Source organism: Sardina pilchardus, chromosome 10 (genome assembly GCF_963854185.1).
Source record: "Sardina pilchardus chromosome 10, fSarPil1.1, whole genome shotgun sequence".
In the NCBI taxonomy this organism is placed as follows: Eukaryota; Metazoa; Chordata; class Actinopteri; order Clupeiformes; family Clupeidae; genus Sardina; species Sardina pilchardus.
The window spans coordinates 8616487-8641542 of NC_085003.1; the positions used below are offsets into that span (position 1 = coordinate 8616487).

Sequence of the window (25056 nt, forward strand, 5' to 3'; positions counted from 1 at the left end):
TCAAACGATGGCGTGATCTGACCAGCGCCCAACACCTGAGACCTTTACCCTGACACTCCGCGAAAACTAGAAAGGTAACGGTGTTATTAACCCCTCGTGGTCAACGGCTACAATCCCCTCACTCGATCGTCCCTGGCTGGACATTCTGACCTACAGTATTCTGAGTCTGCACATGCTTTTTCAAGTCACTTGCCTCGAGAGCTTTTCTAAGCAAACCGAGTGGTGAGAAAATTCCAAGTGTGGCTAAATCCCGCGCTTTGGATGAACATCAATTTGAGATTTAGGAATTAAACCTGACATGTCTGTAAGTTCCACCATGAGCTGGCTGGTATCGTTGGTACGGCCGGCACTGGAGCGAGCTGCAAAGGCTCATGCCCGTGGCAGAGCGTGTAGCTGGTGATAAAGCACCACTCCCAGCCAGCCTACTCTCTGCTATACTCATGTTTCACGCAGGGCTCTTTCGCAATACCAATGCTGCAGGTGTCATTTACTCAAAAGACTGCATTTGCCCCTCATAGCTGCTGAAATATGATAGGGCACCATATAGCATCTGCACAGGACATGCTATTGAATGACAAATGCTCCTCTTCAGTTACCCAGGCCGTTACAAGCAACCCTATAGTTAGTGTGTGTGTGTGTGTGTGTGTGTGTGTGTGTGTGTGTGTTGCGTGGTTGAATTGAACTGATCTTACCATTGTGGGACATGCCCACGGACAGGCACTTCTGGAAGCGGCAGTATTGGCACTTGTTTCGGTTCTTCTTTTGGATCTTGCAGTGCCGCTCACACTTCTCGTACTCCAGCTTGAGGCGAATGGTTCTCCTGAAGAAACCCTGTGGGGCGGCAGCGGAAGAGCTCACGTGATTGGTCAGCTTCGGCTTCAACCCTACAGCTCCCTCGGGCATTCCATAGCGGAAGCCCTGAGTGAGCGTGTTTACTGTTTCATGGTATACTCACTGCATCTCAGCCTCCGGCCTTTTCAGAACGCCCCTGTGTTTGGGGTGCTCATATAAGCTGAGGCTGTTATTTGTGGTATTCGTGCCGTGACCAAAGATCAGTGGGTATTTAGTGAAAACATACCTCACTGTTTGCATTGAGACTAAACCAGGCATAATGTAACCACTGTCTGCAAGCATGGTTTCACACCAAAAGGTACAACAAGACAACTAATAGCGTATATCATGAGATGCATTAATGTATGGTTGGTTATAAATGACCTATAATGCAAATACACAGCTCAATACTCTATATAACCTAGTCCATCATATTTGTCTATACCTCCTCGTCCAATATGCACCGCATAGCTGGCTGCTGTGTCTATAGAATCCATGAGGAGCTGTAAGCGGCAGTAAAGCGTATAGTGGAGGCTGTGAGCAGTAAGGGTGAGCTGATGTGTCCTGACATGTCCGTAGCTGTCAGAGGGAAGAGGAGAAAACAACCCCCTCTCTACACTCTTGGCTCTCTCACTCGGCTCTTGCACACTGTAGACAGCCATTCCCAGCCAATGTCAAAGACGGGCAGTTTAGTGCGGGATAAACCGCGACTTCAACTTCCTTTAAATCAATAACGAGATGCTGGCGCAGGCATCCTGTGTCAGGTGACAAACGACACTGGGCGAGGAGCGAGGAGCGGGGCTGGGGGGGGGGAAGATCTTGCGTTCGGAGACGACCCCTTTAACATCGGAGCGCACCAGCGCCGCACACACAAGCAGGGAGCCCGTCCAAGTCTGCTATCAATCCAGTTGTGCAAGTCTGGCGCAAAAAGAACGGCGTGTCACCACCCGGAGCTGGCTGCCAGCTGTGTGGACAGGACGGGGGGCTGGCAGGCCAGAGCGGCGTTGCTTAAGAAGCTATTGGGCCACCACCCCGCGTCCCCTGACATTCCCCCCTGTGGGCCAGCAGGCCTGTGGACACAGCGCTGGGGCTGTGCGTGGAGGGTTCAAACCAGGGCATAAAAGCGTGTGTGTGTGTGTGTGTGTGTGTGTGTGTGTGTGTGTGTGTGTGTGTGTGTGTGTTGTGTGTTGTGTGTTGTGTGTGTGTGTGTGTGTGTGTGTGTGTGTGAGAGAGAGAGAGAAAGAGAGAGAGAGAGAGAGAGAGGGAGAGAGAGAGAGAGAGCAAGGGAGATACTTAGGGGTCTATTTGCAGCTGAGAGCCATGCTTCTGGCCGTGTCCACTGCTACAGGTCAGCGTGAGGACAGGGCAGGGTCGTGCTCTGCCACTCAGGCCGCAGGACAGCTGGACCCGCGCGCACGTGTGGAAATGCATGTCTCTGTCTGCCTGTACTTCTCTTTGCCTTCCTAACATAGTTTCCATCAAGATCCATAATTCAAGAGGAAGAAGCAGCTGTAATGTGCTTTAAGGTGTGATGACCCACAATGTACGTGTGCTATTCAGCACGTATCTGGAAGACTTCAAGCCTCAGTTTTCTGTGACTATTTCCCACCCACTCCAATACCTGGCTACAAACTTTCAAGCAACTTACTTATTTGTCTAGTGAAAAATGGGGAAACTATGACAAAACCAAGGTGCAAAATAAAAACCTCTCAGACTCAACTGACACTGACTGACAGCGGAAATGAACAAGACCTTTAGAGAAGTCTGAGAAACAGGCCTAACCCATTCCTAAATGTGAAGCTGGAATGCCTCCAGCCTGCTCTGCTGGTTGTTTTTGAAGGCCTCCGTCAGAGGAATGATGGAGCGATGAGTGTGGGGTCGTGACCTTTCCCTTCAGGCACAGCAGGGGCGGGGCCTTTTGAGAGTCGTCTCCACAGTCTGTGGAGTTCATCAGGTTTGCGTTCCCTGCAGCTCCTGCTGGCCTCTCGCTGTCCTGGCTTTGGACATCGAAAAAACAAAAGCTATCGCACAACGGCTCGGACTAGGCAGACAGTACGCCGTCCCTGCTCGGTGCTGGGTGAAAAAAAGGTCAGGAACAATCCAACCTGGCAACAAACGGCCGCCGTGGCAAAGCCGGCACCCATAACCACCTTAAAGTCGGATTCTTGTTAGTGACGCCAGGCTTCTTGGCAGAGAGGGAAAACAAAAAGCCTCAGAAAAGGTGCCGATGGAAAACAGGCAGCAAGTCCTGATTACACGGCCCTGTCCTACGAAGCAGCCTCTATCAACAGTAACTTACCACAGGGAGTGGAAGGACTGACTTTATCTCACTCGCAGGTAAAGGTTATATGGAGCAGTATGGAGGAGTAGTTCAAGTGTAATCAATCAAGAGTGTAAACAATGCTATGATTTCATCTCAGAAAATGGCTTTCAAATCAACGAAACCAACATCTCAAGCAGACTCCAGTGTGCACCAAAAGCTCTCAAGTGGAAGAACCCTCAACCAAGTGTTGAAGTATTAAAGTGGAGCAGTTATCCTCCCTAACCCTGCATACATTAAACGTCACAGATGCTGGACAAGGTCACTTCCATGGCCTAAACTAAGGTGTGATTATTTCCCCCCACGCCCATGTCAACTGCTGTTTTTTCCACATTATTTTCTTGTGAACTAATGGTCCACTCATGTCATTAGATCAGGTGAACCCTAGGCCACGACATCCTTGTTGCCCAACTGAGTTTGGAAAACATCTTTCAAATCAACAAAACAAACCAAACTAACGGCTCAAGCAGACTCCAGTACACATCAAAAACTCTCGTGTCAAAGTACCCACAAACGGTCGGTCCATTCCAGAAGCATCTGTGACTACATCTCTGCTGTTCTGATTCCTATGTGGGGGTATAGCTGCTGTTACGGTGTACTCACCTTGCAGCCCTCGCAGGCGTGGACGCCGTAGTGGTATCCCGAGGCGCGGTCGGCACACACGCGACACTCCAGGTTCAGCGAGGTCGAGGAGAACTCCTCTTGCCCGGGGACCGCTCCATACACACCTGAGGATGGACTGGACGCCGGCGTCAGGGCGTCTACAGAGAGAGAGGGCGAGAGACATAGAGAGAGACAGAGATGAAGAAGTATAGAGAGAGAGAGAAAAAAATAGTGAAAGAGAAAGAAAGACAAAACAGCAAGAAAGACACATTTTCATTTATGTGCACGGTATAGTAAACTATCACTCACAGAAAACAGCACCTGGGCCCTTTGCTTTTGAACAGACGGCTGATTAGCTGTTGTGACTGCCAAGTCTTGCCGTTGTCTGGCAGATGAGTAAGAGTGGAAATTCACTGATGGCAGAGGGAGGCTAACAGTCAGGCCTCTCTCCACTGAGCGCATGCACGCCTTGTGTTCCAGTCAAGCTCTATTAATACACTTTGCTAAACAACATACCGTATCCACCAACACGGCTCTTTATGGAATAACCAAACAGAAGCCTGGGCCGTTAATGGACCATCAATTGCAACTTGTATATCTGCATTTGAGATATGTTTTGTGTACATTTAGTTTTGGCATCTTCAAATTCGTTTAATGGCTGCCTGACTACAGGTTTGCGTTTCTATGTCCTTCTGGGTTGGACCAAAAGAGATTTCAAAATTGAGACACTGATGATGGGATAGGCCCGAAACGTTTATCGTGTTTTGTTTGTTATGGCCTGTAATGCTCTCTTGCCACTTTGAAAACTATTTTGCATAAATCTCAGCTCCGGAGTGCGGTCTCTACTTTTCCACTATCTGATTAGACCGAAAGAGACCAGATGGCATGCTATCAATCTTTTTTTCTTTTTTTTTTTAAATCACATACAGTTATACTGTTGTTGGTGTTTGCATAGTGTTGCATGTCTTTTAGGAGTCACTAGATGTGATATCATCTATGTAGATCTACAAAGCCAGTAAGAAATGGTAAACAGTAAAATCATATTTCAACAGCTCACCCTCAAACCAGTCTACCAAATCTTTTCCTGGGAATCTATTCAGTGTGGCATATGCTATCCTACTGCAGAATAACACCTCAAAACCTTGACTTCTGTCTAAAGAATGAGACAGACATCAGAAAGGCAACACTTCTGTCATGTCCATTACTGTATTTTTTCTAAATGACTGAAAAAGAGAAAATGTTTCTCGGAAAAACATCTCAATCCAAATTTCCTCGAGGCACAAAAAAACAAGGTCAGACTGTCTGCTAGCATAACACAGATACCATCTGACTGAGGAATCCTCGCATCTTAGGACCTAAAGGGTCAGGGTCAATTGCTAACCCCCTAACAAGCTCACTAAGAACAATTAACAAGCAGAGGAAGACATATGTTTGGGGTTTTGAAAGAATCGTCAGAATGGACCAAAACATGTTTTGTGTGTTAGAACGTTCAACACTACACTACACTTGGACTCACTTATCCGGAACACTTTCATCAAGCTATTATGGGATTACTTTGATCATATAACAAAAACCTCTATGTATGTGGTTCAATGGGTCTTGATCCTAACTAATATACACATAGAATTCAAGAAATGCTTTGCTTTACTTTATTTGAGTTGAGTCTCAGTTGTCCAGTAAGCATAACTGTAGCTCCACAAACAATTCAAATCATACAGCTAATTGGCTACATTGCCACTTTTACCAGCAAACAGATGAGATAATGTACCCAAATGGACACCATTTGAACTCATGTGTCAAAGCTTCCAGCGCTTTCTGTTACTAGCTATGTCTTAACAAGTGTCAGAAGTGCTCTCATGTAAGACACAGCACACACAAGAAGCTCCAAAAGAATCGTGTCTATTCAGTGTTATAAATTTAGAACCATTTGAAACGTTTGTGACATACTGGCTGCCACATGATGCAAAAGAAATGGCACAGCAGAGAGCCTGTGGTTTTCATGTTTTCTGTAGTTACAATGATCAACCTCATTATAGCGGTGAGTTCAACTTGGAGGAGCTTGAGAAAGTTTCACATGTTCTCTTTTCCTGAGAGTTCAAACAGACTCTTTGTCAACCTCAATCACAACACAGGAAGTTTGAACCTACATAAATCCTCTGTTCAGCCTTTATGAAGTGTGCTTGTGATTTACTTACAGACATTATGACAGTAAAACAGACAGATTATGGTAATGACATCTTATTATTAACTTATTATATGCATATTATAATAACTTATCATGACTTCATTAACAGAATGATTGTGGGTAATGATTGTGAGATGGTTTCTACTGCAGAATAGATTGCAGAATGGATGGATTTGTGTCTAGTCCTCTATGAGAGAGAGAGAGAAAGACAGGAAGAGATTGAGAAAGAGAGTGTGTGTGTGTGTGTGTGTGTGTTTGTGTGTGTGTGTGTATGAGTGTACTGTACGACGTGCAAGCCTGCGTGCGTGCGTGTGTGTGTGTGTGTGTGTGCGTGCATACTGTATGTGTGTGTGTGTGTGCTTGCTTTGGGCCAACTGCATGCGTGCGTGCGTGCGTGCGTGCGTGCGTGCGTGCGTGCGTGCGTGCGTGCGTGCGTGCGTGCGTGCGTGCGTGCGTGCATGTATGAGTGTGCGTGCGTGTACGAGTGTACATGCATGCCTGCGTATGTGTGTGTGCTTGTGTGCTTGCTTTGGGCCAACTGCATGCGTGCATGCGTGCGTGCGTGCATGTGTGTATTGAGTGTACATGCATGCCTGCGTATGTGTGTGTGCTTGTGTGCTTGCTTTGGCCCAGCTGAAGAAGGCACATACCCAGCATGGTGGAGCTCTCAGAGCCGGAGCCCAGGCTGGAGGACTGGTACTCGGGCACGTCGAAGGAGCTGAGGGCGTCATCGTCAATGGACTGGGAGATGTCCTGCAGGTCCTCGATGCTGCCGATGAAGTCCCCACACAGTGGGCTGCCCAGCACCGACTCCTCCAGGGGAGAGGGGGGGCTGTAGTGGCTCTCCATGTCTACCATTATGGCGGACAGGGCCAGTGACTGACTCACTCATCAGACTGAGAGAGAGAGAGAGAGAGAGAGAGAGAGACAGAAAGAGAGAAAGAGAGAGAGAGGGAGAGAGAGACAAGAGAGATGGAGAGAGATAGTTGGAGATAAGTGTACACAGAAAACAAGAAAAAGCCTATGAAACAAAGACCAGGCTCAGCTGATTATTGGTACATCATAGAAAAAAACACAATTCTGTCCCCAAACAACTTCTTGATTAATCGGCAATATCAGCAAAGTGGAACTGTTCCATCAAAGCTGTTTCCCATCACTGTAAGATAACCAGAAGGACGGCAGTCAGCAAAACTCCCACTGGAGCTGATAGAGGAAATGTTTAATCACGCTGAATTATTACTCCATTAAGACACGATAGCTGCAATCACACTTCAGTGACTGCCAGCACAATATTACGTGACCACTCCAAACATATCGAGTTGCATGGAGGAGAATGCTCTGCCTTCACTTGACTAGTCCACAAGGCCTAGGCTTATTCATAGACCCCTCCCCGCGGCAGTTACAGACGAGCAATCACACACACACACACACACATACGCACACACACGCTCGGTGTGCGACACTGAGGTCCGCTAATTACTGTCATAATAGCCAGTGATCCTTGTGGTAATAACGTAACAGTGGGTCACAAGGACAGCGAAAACCTACAGCTCAGCACATAGCCTACGCCATCATGTCACAACACTGCACAGCATTCTACATACCAGAGCAAGTAACATGAGCCCCAGGCACCAGCCAGAAGGGGACGCAAAGCGACCCCCCCCCCCCCCCCCCCCCCCCCCAACCCCCCCATCGTCATCATCAACGGCCAAAACTGGGGCCAGCTGTAACCCTGCGCTCTTGACGGAAAGACTGCACTCTCTCTGGAAGGGAAAATCGTGGGAGTGTGCGGGGAGTTGACAGTGACACACCATGCTCGTTGATTATCATGTGCTTTTCAAATGATTCGCCGAGCACCATTCTCTTCTGGCCGTTGGCTGATCAGTACTCCCATTAACAAGCATTCAAGCTGATGGAATGTCCCAAGTTAAATATTTATTCCACAAAGGACATGAATCATGAGCGTGATGCCGTAGCGGAGTGATGTGGAGTCGGAGTTCTGAGGAACGCCCCTCAATCAGACTCTCCTGAAAGACGTGTCTGGAATGCAACGAGCGCCAAACCTTTTTTCCAATCGCTATTATCTTTTTTTTTTTAAAGCTCTTCTGCCCTAAACGCAAACAATCTCCACACGCAGAGCGCAGGAGGCAAAATCTCTCTTCAGAAGCCAGCGACGAATCCACAGGATGACCACTGAAGATTCCTGTAAAGAGCTGAGCTGTTGTATACCACAAAATAGAACACAGTGTGGAATATAATGTTGGCAAACATCTTTCTGGACAAGTGGACTGATTCTTGACATTATCAAACATTCCATCTCTATCTCTCTCTTTGTCCCTCTGTCTTGCTCCTCAATGAAAAGTGCTTCTTTAATGGATGGGGGAAAGACAAGGAGAGAGAGAGAAAGGCTGTGCGTCTGACAGAATGATACAATGATAGACTGATAGAAGGATAGAAGGATAGATAGATGTAGGCCTACAGATAGTGAGTGAGACGAGAGCGAGGGTATGTATGGGGCCTCCCAGAGAAACAGCCGGGCTTTGTCCTGCAGGGTCACTGCAGCTTGGTGGCGGGGGGGAGGCAGCATGCACTGACAAAAACATACAAACACACACACACACACACACGCACACACACACACACACACACACACACGCATACATAGCAACACACACCAGGACGCACAAGGTCACCCAGCAAGCCAGCGGAGCTCCTAGTAGGGGGAAGGGCTGAGTGGGGGCAGGGAGAGAACGCGCCGCATCGCGCCGCGCAGTGCGCACAGCCCACGATTAGACTGCCGGGATTAGACCACAGGCACAAGCTGCAATCCAGCACACGACCAAAGCCTCCTGCAGGCTGGCCGGCAGACACGGCAGACACAATGCAGAGCAGGGATATCTGCCGCGAAAAATCAGCAAACCACTCAGACGCCACCGCTGCTTAAAGATCACAATCTTTGAGGCTTTTTTTAACGACCAAAAGACGTCATTTGGCTTCTGCGCTGGCTGCCAGGGAAAGTGCTACAGAGTAGTTAGTTCCAAGGATCCCCCCAAGGAGAGTCTGTCCTCATTCGAGAGGGGGGGAGGGAGGGAGGGGGGGGGGTGGTGGTCATTCATTCAGGCTCCGTGAGTCTCCACACACGGATGACAACAGGGTTCTTGCATCAGCTCGTAAAGCAGTCAGCGGGCCCGGTGATGAACAGCCTCTTCTGGCCTGAGCCTAAACGTGACTTAAGAATGAAGAGGCCCCCCCCTCCGGAGACCGATCAAAGAACCCCCACCCAAAACCCCCGGCAAAAAAAAGCCCCCACCGCCATGCCGACACGTCTCAGACACAACCGCGGCGTGACACTGCAGCGCAAACGCCGCTGCCTCCCCTGCATACCAGCGGGAGGAACACCGACAGCCTAGTAACAAGAATAAACACACCGCGGCAGAGTGGCCCGACCGGCACACCGCCTCACCTTCAGAAAGGAGCCGAGAGGCTTGTGCAATTCCTTACGTAAACACAGTCTGCTTTCTGCCATATTTAACATGACACGCTCACCAGGCCATATTTTCTTAAGCGCAGAACATGGATTCTACACAACAGCTTTGCAGAGCTGACAAGCACTGACTGACAGAGTGGTGACATGAGCAGAGCTACAGTACACTTGGCTCAAAACCCATGCGTGAAGAATACCATATAATTAAACTTAATCTCCCTTGAGTTCAGATTTCATCTGTAGGTACAACTCCTTTCTTTTTGGTGACTGCGGCTTACACGCTATTTGCTAGCACCTGTTAATTACAACACAGCTTTCTCGGAATCCCCAACAAGTGGGATCAAGTTAGGATCACTAGACTCATCACACTACCTGCAGTGACATTTCCAATCGCATTTGCACCTCCACACTAATGAGCGTGTCTCCGATCACTCCTTAAGCCCTTGGGAGTAGCGACGCTCTGGCCGTCCAACGTGGTCCTCCTGGCCGGTGTGTCGATCGAGCCCAATCCCCCCCCTGCGGCGTGGTTCATTGAGTCTCTATGGCCTAGGGGAAGTAGGGGGGGCTCGGAGTCTGGGTTAATCTTTAACAGCTCTCTCACGGTGTGGTGGGGGGATGACTAAGGGCCCCAGTGGCTCCCAGACGAGTGGTCTGAGAGTTGGCCGTCCCCCACAGAGGAGGGGACAAGGTGGGCCGGCCGCACGACACAGCCCTTGCCTGCCTCGAGTTTCACCTGCCAGCTTTTCACAGCTGAAGCCCAAAAACACCTGTGGTGTGCGCGCGCGCGTGTGTGTGTGTGTGTGTGTGTGTGTGTGTGTGTGCACGTGTGTGTGTGTGTGTGTGTGTGTGTGTGTGTGTGTGTGTGTGTGTGTGTGCACGTGTGTGTGTGTGTGTGTGAGTGTGTGTGTGTGTGTGTGTGTGTGTGTGAGTGTGTGTGTGTGTGTGTGTGAGGTGCATCACACGCTATGCTCTTAAGGCAAACGAACACACCGAGAACCACACATAAACAAACACAATCACATTCTCAAAACAGGCACGGCAGGCCCACTAATCAAACACCGGCGCTACTCTTATCACAGCGCTGCCACAGAGGCGACAGAAAACAAATCTGGCTCTTCAGCCTTCTTTATAACCACGGGTGCCACCCAATCCACAGGTTTACATCCCCAGCACGGGCTGGTGTAGCCTACCTGTCTTAGTTCTGTGTACTGGTGCCTGGTTTAATGGCTAAATCGTCTAGCCTGTGCACAGAACAATCAAAATCTTCCACTTTGTAGAATGCTTCACTTCCACTTGGAAACAAACAAAACCACAAGCCATGTTTCAAACTGACCACTTGATTTGATGAGGGTTTCAGAACTGATTGCTATTTTATTCAGCTGACTCACTGAACACGTACAGGACATTAGACATGCAGTGAATGTACAGTATTACGCAACAGGCACCCTGTGAGCTCCACTGTAGAGAGGACTTTAAATACTCCACAGGCTCAGGGTTGAGTGCTGATATCATATCACGACCACTACTTGCTATTGAAAGACAGCTCAGGTTCATGGACAGTGTCAACACACTAAGTTACTGTATACCTTAAGAACACTGGTGACTTGCACACTGTGGTGAAATTAGAATTTATATTTGAGCAGGCTGGGGCCCGGGTTCAATTCCCGCCCCGTGGTCCTTTCCGGATCCCACCCAAACTCTCTCTCTCTCTCCCACTCACTTCCTGTCTCTCTCTCTACTATCCTATCTGATTAAAGGCATAAAAGCCCCAAAAACTATACTTAAAAAACAAACAAAACATATATACAATATATATATATATATATATATATATACAGTATATATACAGAATATATCTGAGCAGTTAATCTGGATGAAAGACAGCCTGGAGGAGGACATTTACATCTCAGTGATGTATCTATGTGTCTTTGGGATTCATGAATATTGAATATCCACACATGAACATTGAAATTGCTGTCTGCATTCTCCATTAGACTACTGTCTTCACACTGGTGTTGTTACTACTGGACTTTTACAGGCATATGTGGGAGGGAGCATCAATAGCCCAGGCGGTTCTGCAAATATGATTGCTGACTTTGCACAAACTCAAATTAAACAATAAAATGAGGGGGAAACCGAATGAAACACATCTTTCATCCGCATATCTGTCGCTTGAGCCCTGCATGACTTGAAATGAAAGCCCATATTAAGGAACAGACAGCCCAGTGCAGTGTGCCTCCAAACTCAGTTTCACAAGACTGCCCTTAGGGTTCCATTATTTCAGTTCAGGATCTTGACAGATGAGTGTTTCACAACACAACTAATTGAACTTGGACTAAAATGCAATATGCATATCACACACACACACACACACACACACACACACACACACACACACACACACACACACACACACACACACACACACACACACACACACACACACACACACACACACACACACACACACACACACACACACACACAACACAAAGGGGTGTAAAGTACACATGTCTTCATACCAAACTGTTTAGTTTACAGGATGTTAGGTTCAATACAGATGCGCACTGAATGTATCTTACGCAGTCTTCAACAGTAATCAACAGTACGCATGTTTTGACCTAGACACGCATTTTAAGTGGTGGATCATATGTCAGTTATCATCATTAACGTCAAAAATTGTTGTGATTTGATTTTTTGTGGACCGTTTCAACCCTAACACACACCCACACACACACACACACACACTGAATGGACCTGATCTCACCTCTCTCTGACTTTCCTTGTTGCGGGCCAAATAACAAATTAGCCCTCATAACAACCTGCCAGAGCTGTTTACAATTGAACCAAAGACAGTCAGTCACTAAGCTGCTCTGTCTCTATTTGTCTCACCCACGACCACAACCATATCCACACAAACACACACACACACACACACACACAAAAGACATGCATCTAATCTCAAGCGCTGTGCTTGTCTCAGACTGTGTCCTTGTATCCACATCTGAGCGGTCATTTTGGTTCTTTCATTTCGTTTATGCTTCTGCCCTACACACCGTGCCTCGGTCTCGGCCTCCTTTATGTCTAAAACTAAGCTGACTGACCTGCCACTGACCAGGACACCTGTGTCTCAACTCATCGCTGCAGAGCCCTTCCATGGCCAGCTCCCAGCGGCTGATTTCTAAACGGGTCATCAAGATCCAACATTAGACGAGCATTTCGACACTCTGTGGTCGGGTCCTGTCCTGCCGCTCCATTTGGGTAAAGTGATGGAGTGGTGGCGAGTTTTAAGGACTATTGCCTCACCTCGTGAAACCCCGCCAAGTTTCCTCACATGCAACTTTATGACTCACAGCGGAGCTGTAATGTACAGTAAGGCACTGCAGCCAAGCCCAACAGACGACCGGCAATACAGCGCTGTTCCAAAACCCCAAACCTCTCCTTTGGAGCTACAGGGTCAGCTGATTCGGGGCGTGCGTCCTAAAACATTTGCCCCCATCGGTGGAATCTATGGGGCATCTGACAGACTCCGCTTCCCCACCAAAGACGTGCAGCTCTGCACCCCTTGCTTCCACAGCTGCCCCCTATTCTCAGCCGAGACGGACAGCTCTGGCACCAGACACCACGGCCAGAGGGGCAAAGACGGGACAGGAGGGCAGCCAACGTTCCCTCCCGGCCCTGGGCCACTGCCAGCCCCTCGCAAGCGGCTAAAAGATCACCTCAGCTGCCGCCGGGCCCACACCGTGGCCGTGCCACTGACATTACGGTCTCACCGCGAGAGACGGACGACGGGTGGTGGGAACCCACCGGTGCCAACCACAACGAGGCTCAATTCTGTTTGTTCCATTGGATTCTGATGCACAGAGAAAGTCACGCCGAATCAATACTTTGAATCAAGGTTCAAATCTAGAGCGGCATTCCCATTGGATAAGACAACTGTGTTGCAATAACATAATAATGCAGTTCACTTCTGCAAGGAGTCTTCACAGGGCGGCTTTGAGTTGTCATGGGGGTGTCACATATTTGAAGAACGTCTGACTTCTCCTTTTTAACAAAACAGCATTCCCACAGCCTGCACATAGAAAAACACACACTCGCAACACAACAAATGAGCTTTCCTTCCCCCAAAGAATTACAGGGGACTAGCATGCACATGTGAACATGCCAATCTATGAAAGTGTTTTTCTGTCTCATTCTGCGGCATTATTTAACGCTGCTCGTATCAGGAAACACGCTGTGAGGACAGAGCAAAACGGCTCTGGCTTCTCTCTGAAAAACAGCTGCGCGGCCCCCGTTAGATTTTCCAGTGCGACATTACCCCGAGTTCAACCCCTCAGCCCCCACATCCCCCACCCCCACTGGCTTTGCCTGCCAAGTTAGGCCGAGCGTTGGAGTGGGAGGTATTTCAGACGACACCACTCGACCCCCGCGTGAGCATAGCCTGGAGAACAGCTTTGTTGCATCGCCACAGAAGAGGAGCTTTGCCCTTGATGCCAAGCAAGAGCTTCTGTTTATTCCCCCCCCCCCGTTTCCCACCAAAACAATCCCTTTCCTGTTACAGGACAATACAACAGGTTGAAGTGAGAAAATCATGTGTGCATGTGGCGGTAAATCTAGGAAGGGAGAGCAGGTGAGAATGGCCCTGCTGCTACTGTTGACCAACCTCTAAGACTGATTTAACAGCGGGGGGTGGCACAGGTGGCGAAATCGAAGACCAGTGTTACTTTGCTAGCTACACCGTGGAGAAGAGAAGAGCAGCCAACCTTTGGCATCAGAGAGCAAAAAAACCTAATTACCCCCCAAAGTCCTCAATGTCACAATTGTCAGCTGCCTAAACACCCGAGCTTGTTATACTCCACACTCTAGCAGATCATAACTGCAAGCACATGTGACACCATATGAAACGGTAAAAATAAAGGGGTGAATAGATGGTGGCAATTCAGCTATTATTGACCAATAAGTAAATCCTTTACCCAGTTCAAACTGTTACTTGCTGATGTTGTGCAGGAATGCATTCTTGAAGGTTGACCATCTGAAACAAACATGGAGTAAAGAAAGGAGAGGTTTGCATTCTGCGTTGTAGGCTCTCTTCTCCACTCGGTGATAATGTTACGGCTCGGATGTGTGCGAAGGATTTTACGAGGCAAGCAGAAGAGCGAGAGACAGCCTGCCAGCTGACATGCGTGAGGCAGAGGGGGGGGTGGGGGGAAGGGCTCCTCAAAGTACCACAGCCTTTCTCGAACAGTCAAACCCTCACTGGCCCGGCGACTTGGCCCGCGCCACCACTGAGTAGAGCCCTGGACCAAAGCTTCAAGGTCCAGGGTCAAAGGGCACTCACCCTGAGCCGATGGCACAAGACTGCAGCGAGTCACTCTTTTATCATTAGCTCTCCCACAATCTCCTCAGAGCTGATTAGCGTAAGTCTGCGACCAGGGCTCAGTCACTTACGCCAATGAAGAGGCCACAGACAGACGGCCAGAGTGGCTCAGGAGAACGTTCAAAGCTGAAGCATGGCAGTGTGTGTGTGCAGGCTTCATACAAGATGTACTGTAAATCAATGCTCAATACATCTGTGTTTACTTATGAACAAGGGCCCCTGTCCACTAACACCTGGGTCTGTTTGGGGTTGGATAGCCAGGGTCTATAGATCTGCCTCTCTAAACACACTTGACTGAACAAGGCAGTTGACTCAAATTCATGCCGGTGTACACAAACACACACACAAAACACAAAACACACACACACACACACAGACATACAGGTGCTTCTCAAAAAACTTGAATATCATGGAAAAGTTTGAAAAAAGTTCGGAAAAAGTTTCATGTAATCTAGATTCATTATACATGAGGTAAAATATTTCAAGTTTTTTTTTTTTTGTATTCATCTTGATGATTACCGTACAGTTTATAGCTCATGGAAATAAAAAATACAGTATCTCAAAATATTAGAATAAAGAATTTATACAGAAAAGTTGACTTGAGAAGTGCTCTAATCAGCTAATTCAATCAAAACACCAGCAATGGTTTCCTGAGGTTTTGGGCAGGGCAATGGACTTATTCTTCCACTATATTCAAATTTGTTTTAGACACACACACACACACACACACACACACACACACACACGCACACGCACACGCACACGCACACGCACACGCACACGCACACGCACATACACACACACACACACAAATTACTATTCACCGTTACAACAACTATGCTAGATGTGTGAGAAGACTTTCCAACATCTAAGGTTAGGATTAAGGATTGGATTTGGGCGAGATACTACTGTGGTATCTCTCTAACTACACACCTGTGAAAGATTTGTGTTGCCAAAGGACTGTTACGAACCCTCTGCAGGAAGCAGGGCTGTTTGCTCTCACAGAGAGCAGCTAGATGATAAACCCCGAAAGAAAGCAGTTGTTAACTCAACCTGAAAATCCTGTTTCAGGAAAAGCAACACCAGATAGCCCTCCCCCCAACTCCTGTGCATTTCTGAAAACGTTTTTTTTAAAAGCCAGACAGAGACTGATTAGAGGTGTCAGATTCCAATGCTTCTACAACTATAGCCTAACGCACACAGAAGCCAGGATGAAGCATGAAGCCACTGATTTCCAAAGTATACAGCCAGGAAATCTGTAGCGTCTGATGTGGTAGACATCTGCAGTTTCACACAGAGAATCAGGGACCTGTATTAGGTAAAAGAAGTCTAGACATACCAGTGCTGCAGAACTCACAAGTAAATCCAATGTTATAGCATATGGTAAAGAATCCAACAGACATGCAGCAGGATGTGCCGCAGTCCGTCAACATATATACTGAATATATAGAATGTACTCCCAGTCAGTGTTTTGGGTGTCAATGCCCTCAGAAGCTCCCTCAGAACAGTTCATTTATCCGTTTAAGTGAGAATGTAGGGCACAATCACATACAAGTTGGGGAGCTGTGAGGAAATGAACCAAATTAAAATTCATGGCTGGGTTCCTCATTACTGCGCTCAACATTAATCCCCATTGAGTTGATGCTGGGTTTGGGTACATTCTAGACACTAGAAAAGAGCAACAGCTTTGTAAAGGATACTCTCTGGATCAGAGTTTTAAATTTACCCAGAAATCAAAGTGTGCAGATGTGTGCACAGCACTGAAACATCAACCTCTAAATATCTGCGTCATTCCTTTATTCTCTGGCTAGTACTGTAGCTAACCTAGTAGAGGAAATGACAAAAACTCACTTCTCTTCCTCGGCCTTTGTGTCTTTTGGCTAAAAGCGTTAGCCTTCAAATGCTAATGTAACAACTGAACATATCACCTGTTGTGTGAAATGGCTATGATTGCTCATATGAGTGTGAGTGTCCCAAAATGGCTGTGCTATCTGCTTGAAGTAAACAACTCAAAAATCACTGCTGCTCTCCGGATTAAAAAGAAATCAGCCCATATCTCGGCAGCTTGCCCTGACAGATTTGTCTGACTGACTGTGGGCCAAAACCAGAGTTAAAGTTGGACTTTTGAACTGTCTGCAAACTCCACGTCACCAGAGCCATGACAACATGAGAGAGAGAGTTGTCTTAGGCTCAGTTATGTAAGCCTGCATGGACTCCTAGCAGCCGAAGTGTCTGTTCAGGTTATTTAAACATGGAAAACCTTGCACAGATTATGATGGCACTATTTATCAAATTTCCCCATAATATCCTCTGGTCATGTTATGCCTTCAGCACTTGTTGACACAAGTCCCCTCCACAATGTGCCAACCACTAAAACAGTCTCTTTCTCTAACCTGTCAATTCCCAGCGCAAAGCATGCTAGGCTAAGCTAATTCATGGAAATAGATCCCTGAATATGTTAATGGCAGCCTGTGGATTTTTTGGGGGGAAAGCTGAGGCATTCCCATAGCTGAAAGGACTAAGACAGGTAAGACAGGATATGGGTCATGTTTCAGTTCCCTAGATAAGACTGCATGCTTTAACATGGTTGTGCTGCCATACCTTACTACTCTTCCCTCACATTTAGAATCCCAGTCTCTACTGAAACACCATGGGCATAAGGCACATGTTTGCACAGGACATTTTTGGGATTGGGAAATATGAATGAGAGAGAGCGAGAGAGAGAGCTCCATGCATAACCGGTTAAGAGCGTTAAAAATAGGCTTGCTGCTTGCTCGGGGTTCACCAACTCTGCTGTGTTCCACTTCTCTGTGGAGCTTAGCTTTTTTTGCACAAGGAGCCAAAATGGCTAAATGTGTGACTGTTTTACACCATGCTCTTTGAGATGCTTGCAGAAGCTGCAGCTCTTTTGTGGCATCTTTCAAAACGCCCTCGTCGTGATGCTGCTCTTCAGCTTTATGGGAACATTAACGTCACAGAGATTCAAAGGGAAGATGTCTCTTGGATAAAACATTTACAATAGAATCAACAGGAAGTGCACTTCCATTGTGAAGCCGTCTTGTTCCAGAGCTCTGATGTATGACATGGATCTAAGGGTGGCCTTGGATGAAGGTGCAGTGGCGGAGTTCGCCTGCAGTCAGAAAAGCCTGGTCTGTGTAAAACATACTGGAGCAATTTGCAGTGTTTATCGCCTGCCTATAAGAACAAGTAAACATCACAATAAACTCAGGCCTGCAAAAGAAAACAAGCATGAGAATTTGCAGCGCCAGTTCAAACCACTGAATAGTACAAAGACTCTATCATCGCCACAGAGCTATCTCTTTAGAACACAACAGAAACACTAGAATAGCTGCCTAAACCTCACACCTAAAAAGTCAGACAGACAGTTCCATGAGGTCAAAAGGTTTCATTTTTCATATCTCACTCAAAGCTTAGGGTCACAGGTTAGGAAAAAATCCTGAAGCAGCTATTCATTGTTCTGGAGGACCAAGACAATAGAAGAGCAAACTAAGTTCTACAGCAACTATTCACAACCTGAAGGTCATCGATGACAAAGAGCAGCACATAGCATACTAGGTAAGGTCACCTAATTCCCCATGAACTCCAGACCCAGTCAGTGCACTCAGACACTGATGTGTGGTTGACTATGGGAAACTGATGACAGATTTGAAATGTTTAGATGCTTTATTCATCACACTTATTTCATGTGTCTATGAAAGCATCAGATTTTAAGATAGGAATGATTATTACTTTAAGTGCTAGCCTGCTGTCCACTTCTGCATGCTTTCTGTGCTTAAAAGTATGAGAGTTTTATAGAAAGCTGTTGGTCAGTGACATACTTGAAGGTATCAGACTCTGATCTAAAATGACAAAAAAAATGGCCAGCCTCCTAATAGCTTCTCTGCCCCATCCCAACACCTGACCATGACCTTAGGCTATGCAAGGGTAGAAACAGCCACACAAATGAACAACTTACAGTAGGCTACTATGAGTAGAGATCAGAACTCAATAACAAATGCATATTTCCTGCAGCATTTCTTTCAGTTGTTAGAAATAATATAGTTTAAAAAAAATGACAGCTCAACTGTCTGTCATCACCAGCAGCCTACTGAAAGAGAAAGTACACTACTGAAAAGAGAGAAAGTTAACATAGCCTATGCACCTGTTGAGAGTTGACTACAACATACTGTGCATGGGGTAGCCTACGGCAAACAGACCTGTTTCAATGCAGCAACATACATTCGTAAAGTTTCCAGATACTGTATAACCTGCTTAGATTCATTGTCAATTAATGATTCTAAGCGGTGACTAGCAGGACTACATGTAACAACAACGGACAGTAGGCTACAGGATATCGACAAGGCTACATGCGCAGGCGTGCATGCAAAAATAAACTGGACCATAACAATGCCCGAAGACACAGTAGCCCCAAACAGTACTGATCACAGATCAGAATCCTGAAGTGTTATTTCATCTCACGGCTCAATTTCTTTGTATGTCAATTTCTAGGCTATCTTCATGATGCCATTAGATCTGTGTAGCCATGCCACATACAATGAAAACAGTCGGTCAGTGATATGAATCAATAAATGCTAATTTACCTTGCATTGAACAGTCCAGACCGAAGCTACCATATCGCCGAGAAACTCGTCAGCCTATGAGACTGTCAAAGCTATGACCAGGGGGTGGGGGAACAAGAAGGTAAAAAAATCCCCTAACACACGTCCTTGTTTGTCTCCAATAGCACAGCTGCTGTCAAACTCCCTCTCCAGCCGCAGCAGGGCAGCAGCCGCGCAGCCCACCGCCCGGATGTGGCGTCATGAATGACAGGCGAGCAGAGAAAAACCCACACCCCCTGACACACCTATAGTTTCAACGAATAGAAACGCATCTTCTTTCCCTAGAGCAGGACGCCCCCTAACATTGAAATGACAGCAGCTTTTTTTCTCAGTCTTTGATATGATTAATTTGCAATGGAGGAATTAACATTAGTGCGAAGATTGTTTCAAAATCGGAATAGTCCACGTATGCCAAACGTTTCCACAGAGGTTTTTCACTATTTCAAAAGAGTATCAATGGTTCACCTCGCCTCCCAGTGTACATGCATCAGAACAATTTTCAATCTCAGAAAGGCCTATTAGCTAAATTGAATCCATCCGTTGGGATATTTTAATGACTATGAGTGATGTGAAGAGTTAAAAAGATTAGCTCTGGTGCTTTTCATTATGTTAATAAATGCTAGACCAATTATGGACCCCCATACTTGAACAATTACATCTGGCTTTAGGCTAGGAATGTTCTGTTAAATATCACAATATGAAAAATTTGAAATAACCTTATGTCCATGTGCCTTTGTTACATATTAAATCCATATTGTTGGTGATTCTATGTGAACTATTGGCTTATTAATAATTTAATACTGGTCATTAGCACTAGTCAAATTCTGTAACGCCACTTACACACTTCACGGCAGCATCTGTTGTACATACAAGGCCACTGGAAGATGACTGGTTTGTTTCTACCATTTCTGGGAGCAGGCCCAGGCATCCAGATGACTAAGCCGGCCATGTCCCTGTTTCATCCCAGCCAAGCACAACCCATGACAGGGTCGTGATCGGCTGTGTGCTCGGCATTCCCTGGAGCCACGTCAAGCGCATCGTCAGTGACCAGACGCGTATCTGGACAGTGGACCATTGCAACAGCACCCTCTGAGGTGGACAGAAGTTTGGACCACTATTGTGCTGAAGTCAGCATCCGTGCGACAAGAGAGAGGAAGCGAGAGAGAGAGAGAGAGAAGAGAGAGAGAGAGAGAAAAGAGAGGGCGGCATGAGACATGGTTGCACAATTCATGCATAACCCTGCACATGTCCTCACTGGACCTATCTGAGCCAAAAATCAGCCATCAACTTTTAGTGTTCTTCCTGGCCATGACACCATGGTGAAATGATGTTTCTTCATTTTGCAAATGGGAGTGAAATAGTGTGCCCATAGGGATGAATATATATTACATCAGGAGCAGCACAGGCAAGAGGAGGGAGGGAGGTGAGCCCTATATTGTTCAGCAAGAGAAGATGCATATTTGCAAAACACCAAATGAAAGACTGTAAGATAATTTAGTCTCTAGTCAAAAATCACTATCTTCCAGAAATGTTTGAATTTCACATTACTTTATGTTCATGATCCTGATCAAGCTTTCATTAGATTGATGTAATGTGACACCTGTGTGGAAAATTGAGACACACCGGAGAAGGCAGTGTGATCTGGAAGGGAGATGATTTATCCTCAAAAAGGCTCTGGTAGGCTCTGGTATCAAATACCAAAAGACTGTACACTACAAGTTCACACATATTTATTCTTCAAGTCACAACTCCAATCTGTTGTCTTGTTTATGGATTGTTCTATATTAGAATCTTTTGGGTCGTGGAACGCTTTTGAAAAGTACAGGAAATGGGCTGTTGTTGCCATCCTGCCTGTTCTGTTTTTGCTCTAAATGATACTTGGTAGCCACTTGGTTGATACAATCAGCATTTCAGGAAGGGGAATGATATTTGTTGTCTTTTAGTCATCTCAATTTATTGGCTATGCTGACAGAAACGTGCCAACCTGCCATTTCCCAGCTAGTATTACTGCACCATATTTTGGATTGTGACAGATAGAAGTGACAGATAGTGGTTTAGACTGACCATGTTACATTGTCATAATCTGAAGTCTGGAAGGCATACGGCTAGCTTCCAGTAAGGTTTTGGCGGTGGGCAAGGTCAGGCATTCTCTGTGGGCCACAATAATTGCAGGCTTTTAGGAAAGACATTTCCTTCAAGTGCTAAATATGGCTTTAAACACCATGACTCAAGAAAACCTATTCTTCCCCTTGACCAATTCTGTGCTGGAGTAAAACGAATGTCTGTCTCGCTCTGCACACAAGCATCCACTGAGGTATACAGTTAGACAAAATAAACTACATTGTTGTGCCCTGCTGAATTATGCATGTAATAATAATTCAGCAGCAAAAAAGCCTCTGTCTTTATCAGATAATTTCTGTATTATCATGTTTATCCCTCTAAATAAGCATCAGTGAATTTGGTGGAATTTCAGAGAACTAAATCCTACTCTCTAAGCACAACAGTAGCAGCACATAGCCACTAGGTGGTACTCCCCTCCCCTTCATGAGTCAAACCGTTGCCTGGGGGAGGAACTACCCCTCGCTGTGAGACAGACTATAAAACCGTGAGACTCCTTCCCTGTGACAAGCCAAACACAGCGCCATTGTCTCGCCAGTTTTTAGTATTCCACTCAACCGCCCCCATCCACAGGGCCAAGGTCCACGACAATTCAACTCCACTAATCTTCACAAAGTGAGTGGTGCTTTTAACTCAGTTTGAGCCACAGGAGGATCGCTAACAGCACAGCCTTTAATCTCACATTCAACATTCTACAACAACGCCACCATCAACAACAGGTCCCCCACACTAGTCTCTTTGTGTGGGTCGTGGCAGAAAAATATTAGTGCTCATATAGCGTGCCATGCTAATCTGTACTCAGATCAGAGAGAGATTCTGTTGGTATCAAGCTACTGTAGTAAATAGATTAGCAGGACATGGGGGCTGCCTTGATTATGTGACTCCCCTGACCCATTTTTCATCTCACTTAATTACATTGTCCTCTTTGACCTGCAATGCCCCAAATTACACAACATTTAGAAGAATTTTGCCCCCCGCTGAGACAGGCATGTAAAATGTCTGGCTATGGCCAAAAAAACAGCCACTTCCTTCTTGCCAGTGATTAGAGCAGGATTCTCACTCGTTTACAATGCAAAGGATCTGCCACGAGGATGACTGTTGGCATACCTTTGTTCATAGACTGTTCACAGGGCAATTGAAGTGGCACAAACACAGTCCATTCCGTGTGACTGGGGGACAGTGATGAGGAGTGAAAAAAATTATTTGCCCCAAAGGCATTTTGTTCTTTGCCCTCAGTTCTTTGAGGTTATTTTAACCCTCACACTGACCAAATGACTGGAACAATCTACCAAGACAACATCCACATGAACCACATGCAGGTCAGGCATACAGAACTATAAAAGAGACAGCGTATCTATATTAGACCCGTGTAGTTCTGCAGGGCTGAAGTTCGCTCATCGGATCATTCTGTCCAGTGACTCTGGCCCCCTCTGCTTCACCACCGCCGCTAAGGTAAGACTCGCCGTTCCGCCTCAGTCAGCTGAGATCAGGAAGCCGTGGCCTGTTTCACGCCGTAGGCACGCATGGCTTGTCAGACCGGAGGCACTGGCGCAGGAAGCCCTGCGAAACCCCCCTGTTCTTGTCTTGTCTGGCCGCCCGCATCCCACAGGCCGTGTAGCCGTGCCGTGAACATTGCCTAATGGCCATGTGCCGTGCGGCGAAGCCCATGTTTTATTTATCCACAGTCTTAGCTCGCTCCTTCTCTCTCTCCTTCAGCAGTTAGCAGAAGCCTGCGGGCTGAACCAGAGGCTCAGGCCATTGGGATCGATAACACAAAGGGCAAAAGGGAAATAAGAGCCAAAACCACGGTCTTAAGCAACAATCAATTGTTTTTATTCATCTCACATTGAACATGCAAGAGCAATTGTTGGGGACAGGCAAGCGAAGTGGAAAAATGAATTGAGTGTTCACCAATGTGAGGCTAACACAGAGAATTTGGAACTGTCCTACCTGAAGTAATGTCCCACTCATACTGTACATAGACATCCCAGGTGAGGTAGCTTTGGGTTTTTTTCTAGAATGGACTTGGCCTGCATCTGGTCTTTCTTTGGCCCTGATGGACTTGAACTGCTGTGTAATCTGGCGCTGTATCGCTGCCCTCCAGGGAAGGCAGTAGGTTGTATAGTTATCTCCTGATGGGGCAAAATCACTACCCTGAAACCACACAACCTACTACCTCACCCTGTGCGAACATCATTGGTTGCCATCAGGACAGAAAGTACCAGTGAAAGTCCATTGCTCTCAGTACTTTGAGATAGAGGACAGAAAGTCCATTGTTCGTGGGTTGTGGCTATCAAGTCAGTGAAGAAGTAGGATAGACATCATTTTTCAGATGTTTCTGCATATAATCATTATTATATAAAGGCAAAATACAGCCAGATTTATTCAACACTTAATATATCTTAACAGAAAATGTATATTGTACGTGTATTTACTGCACCAAAAAATGCAACTTTATTGACTGTCTGCAATACAGACATGCACACCATTTAATTTGACATCAAACCATCTCATACCATGTTTATGTATAAGTCTTGACTTTTGAGTATCACAAAGGCACTTGCACTGCTGTAAGGATTCCATGGTTGGTCCATTTGTGGAGGACGATGACATTACAGTCACTTCAGGAAAGACAGTAAGTTGTATAGTTATCTGACAGGAAGGGCATGACCCTAAAACTATACAACCTACTACCTCACCCCAAAGGACAGTCTTGGTTCTTGGGATTCGCAGTCCATTGGCCAGGTATAGGCTGCAGTTCAAATATATGATACAGTGACACAAATATTAAACATAAACCTTCACCTCAGATGTGCATCCATTTTTCCTCCTAGATGTAAACACTCATACAGCCCCTGTAGGATAAAAGAATTAAGACAACAGGTCAATGCATGTGATATCACTCAGAGAAAGCATGCACAATGGTGAAGCTAACATGGAGAATGATGTACGAGTGCGCTAAAATGAGCTTTAGTATTGTTTTTGAACTCTACAAAATGAGAACTGTGGTCTGAATAAATGTGACATTTTGTATGCTGGTCAGATGTACAAGGATAAATGGAAACGTTTAATGTTAACAAAAATAAAAAAATGGCACATTATGCTAAATTACAAATAACAATATTAAATGTGGAATGCACAGTTTAGTAATTATTTATCTTCATGCAAATACCAAAGCTTGGAACAATAAAATTTCTGTTTATAATTAACCTTTCCTACTAAGGCTATTAATAAATCCAAATATGATTAAAAACCCACATTCAGTGTGCAAAAGACCACAGCAGAGTAAAAATGCATTAATTCCTTACTTATTTCATGCCCCCTTCGGTCCCATATCCACATTAATACCCAAACCACGCTTCCTGTGCACCATATTACGCTAGATTACATCTCGGTGCCCCATGTGCACTGAGCACCACTGCCTTTGCTAATGATTCTCACCTGTTCTGCTCTCCTGCGTGCCAGGGGGGAGTAAACGCTCACAGATCACTCCGCTCCTCTGCTCTCCAGCTGCCCCCC

General features: G+C 46.2%; 1 protein-coding gene and 1 long non-coding RNA gene across 3 annotated transcripts in view; both read right to left on the reverse strand.

The window, feature by feature from the left end:
* LOC134093797 (peroxisome proliferator-activated receptor alpha-like) overlaps positions 1–19593 on the reverse strand; it is a 26051-nt gene extending 6458 nt beyond the window's left edge. Inside the window, exons 1-4 of one of the 2 annotated variants that reach the window (XM_062547050.1) lie at positions 19402–19593; positions 6590–6835; positions 3755–3912; positions 693–831 (exon numbers count right to left, since the gene is read on the reverse strand). In XM_062547050.1, the coding sequence (XP_062403034.1) occupies positions 693–831; positions 3755–3912; positions 6590–6797 (505 nt within the window). In that variant the 5' untranslated portion in view covers positions 6798–6835; positions 19402–19593. Of the gene's footprint in view, positions 1–692; positions 832–3754; positions 3913–6589; positions 6836–9795; positions 10035–19401 lie in introns of those variants that run through there. The other variant, XM_062547051.1, reaches the window with a different exon arrangement.
* Positions 19594–23348: 3755 nt separating this feature from the next.
* On the reverse strand, positions 23349–25052 carry LOC134094748 (uncharacterized). Its single transcript, XR_009940484.1, has 2 exons — positions 24979–25052; positions 23349–24392 (listed from the first exon to the last, which is right to left on the reverse strand). It is a non-coding gene; the product is annotated as an uncharacterized LOC134094748 (long non-coding RNA).
* Positions 25053–25056: the final 4 nt, after the last annotated feature.